The sequence below is a fragment of the Sinocyclocheilus rhinocerous genome, unplaced genomic scaffold, assembly GCF_001515625.1.
Source record: "Sinocyclocheilus rhinocerous isolate Xijiao unplaced genomic scaffold, SAMN03320098_v1.1 scaffold286, whole genome shotgun sequence".
NCBI lineage: Eukaryota > Metazoa > Chordata > Actinopteri > Cypriniformes > Cyprinidae > Sinocyclocheilus > Sinocyclocheilus rhinocerous.
This window is the reverse complement of record NW_015632405.1, coordinates 725706-726938: the sequence shown is the minus strand read 5'-3', so window position 1 is coordinate 726938 and position 1233 is coordinate 725706. Positions and strand designations below refer to the sequence as shown.

At 36.7% G+C, this 1233-nt stretch overlaps 1 protein-coding gene across 3 annotated transcripts in view; it reads right to left on the bottom strand.

The window, feature by feature from the left end:
- Positions 1 to 1233, bottom strand: part of LOC107742249 (putative nuclease HARBI1) — an 11398-nt gene that overhangs the window by 2578 nt on the left and 7587 nt on the right. For 2 of the 3 annotated variants that reach the window (XM_016555146.1, XM_016555145.1), the window contains one exon: positions 15 to 849. The exons of the other annotated variant lie outside the window; for it this stretch is intronic. In XM_016555146.1, the coding sequence (XP_016410632.1) occupies positions 419 to 849 (431 nt within the window). In that variant the 3' untranslated portion in view covers positions 15 to 418. Of the gene's footprint in view, positions 1 to 14; positions 850 to 1233 lie in introns of those variants that run through there. 3 annotated transcript variants of the gene reach the window in all.

Here is a 1233-nt window from a genome sequence, read left to right as displayed (position 1 = left end):
ATTATGTACCGCCTATTAACATCTGGACATGGTACCATGGTAATACAGGTTTTCAGCTCTTTTGGTGTAAATATAAATATAATAATCATTCACTATTTTGCTGTATTTGAAAGCACTATGGTATTAACAGCTGATAGCATAACTGAGACATGGTACCACTCCAATACCATTTCTTATAACAGACTTGTATTATTAAGAGAGTGCCATTTAAAGTCTTTCATAGACATTTTGTTTTTATTCACATCACTTGTTGACAAATATTACTGTATTAGCATTAACTTATTTTGATCAATTATTGATTAATTGAATAAACTATGTGAAGAATCAACTGGCATTGGCATGCATTTGTCTGTGTTCATTTCATTAATAGTATTCAGTACATGTGGTTTAACCTCTAATGGTTTCTGGCTTTTTGCAATCACAACTGTTCTTTTACATATCTGGTCACACCTTCGCCTTCATCTTCTGCAATATTAAAAAACGCTTCTATCATTTCATCTTTAGTGTCTTCCATGTAGTCAAATGGCTGCTCTGCCATTATGTTCACCACCTCAGATGGTGGGTGGAGTGGCTCTACGCTAAAATCCAAGGGTAACGGTACGGAGAACTTCTTGCAGATGTTGTGCAGGACACAGCAGGCTTTGATGGTACATGCCACTGACTCAGGTGACTGAATGGAGCCGATGTCACGCAGGCACTGGAAACGGCTTTTCAAACTTCCAAAGACCTGCTGTGTACGGCCGTGTAGCTGAGCATGTGCTTTGTTAAATCGCAGGGCTGCATTGCTTTTGATGCGAAAAGCCTCGACTGGTGTCAACACATGTCCACAACCGTGCAGACTTCTGCTACCTGTGGGAAACAAAGACAAAAAGATAAGAGGGGGAAGGGGCAATTGTAACAGTAAATTTCCTGACAGGAGTTTATTTTAAATCATTATTCGATTTGTTTTACAGCATAGTATTGCAGGTAAGTTAGGTTTATTATTCAGAATTGTTTGATAGTTGAATTCCATAACTGACCCACAAAAAAATATCCCAGGAAGCTATGTAATCAATAACGTAGTATAAAATATATGAACATTATGGCCAATATATTTTATTAAAAAGATTTAACTAATTAATTAACTGATAATAATGCACATTACAATGCATCTTTTATGCTCACTAAGGCTTAGGCCTGTCACGATAACTTTTTGTTGTGCGATATATTGCCCCAGAAATAATTGCGATAAGA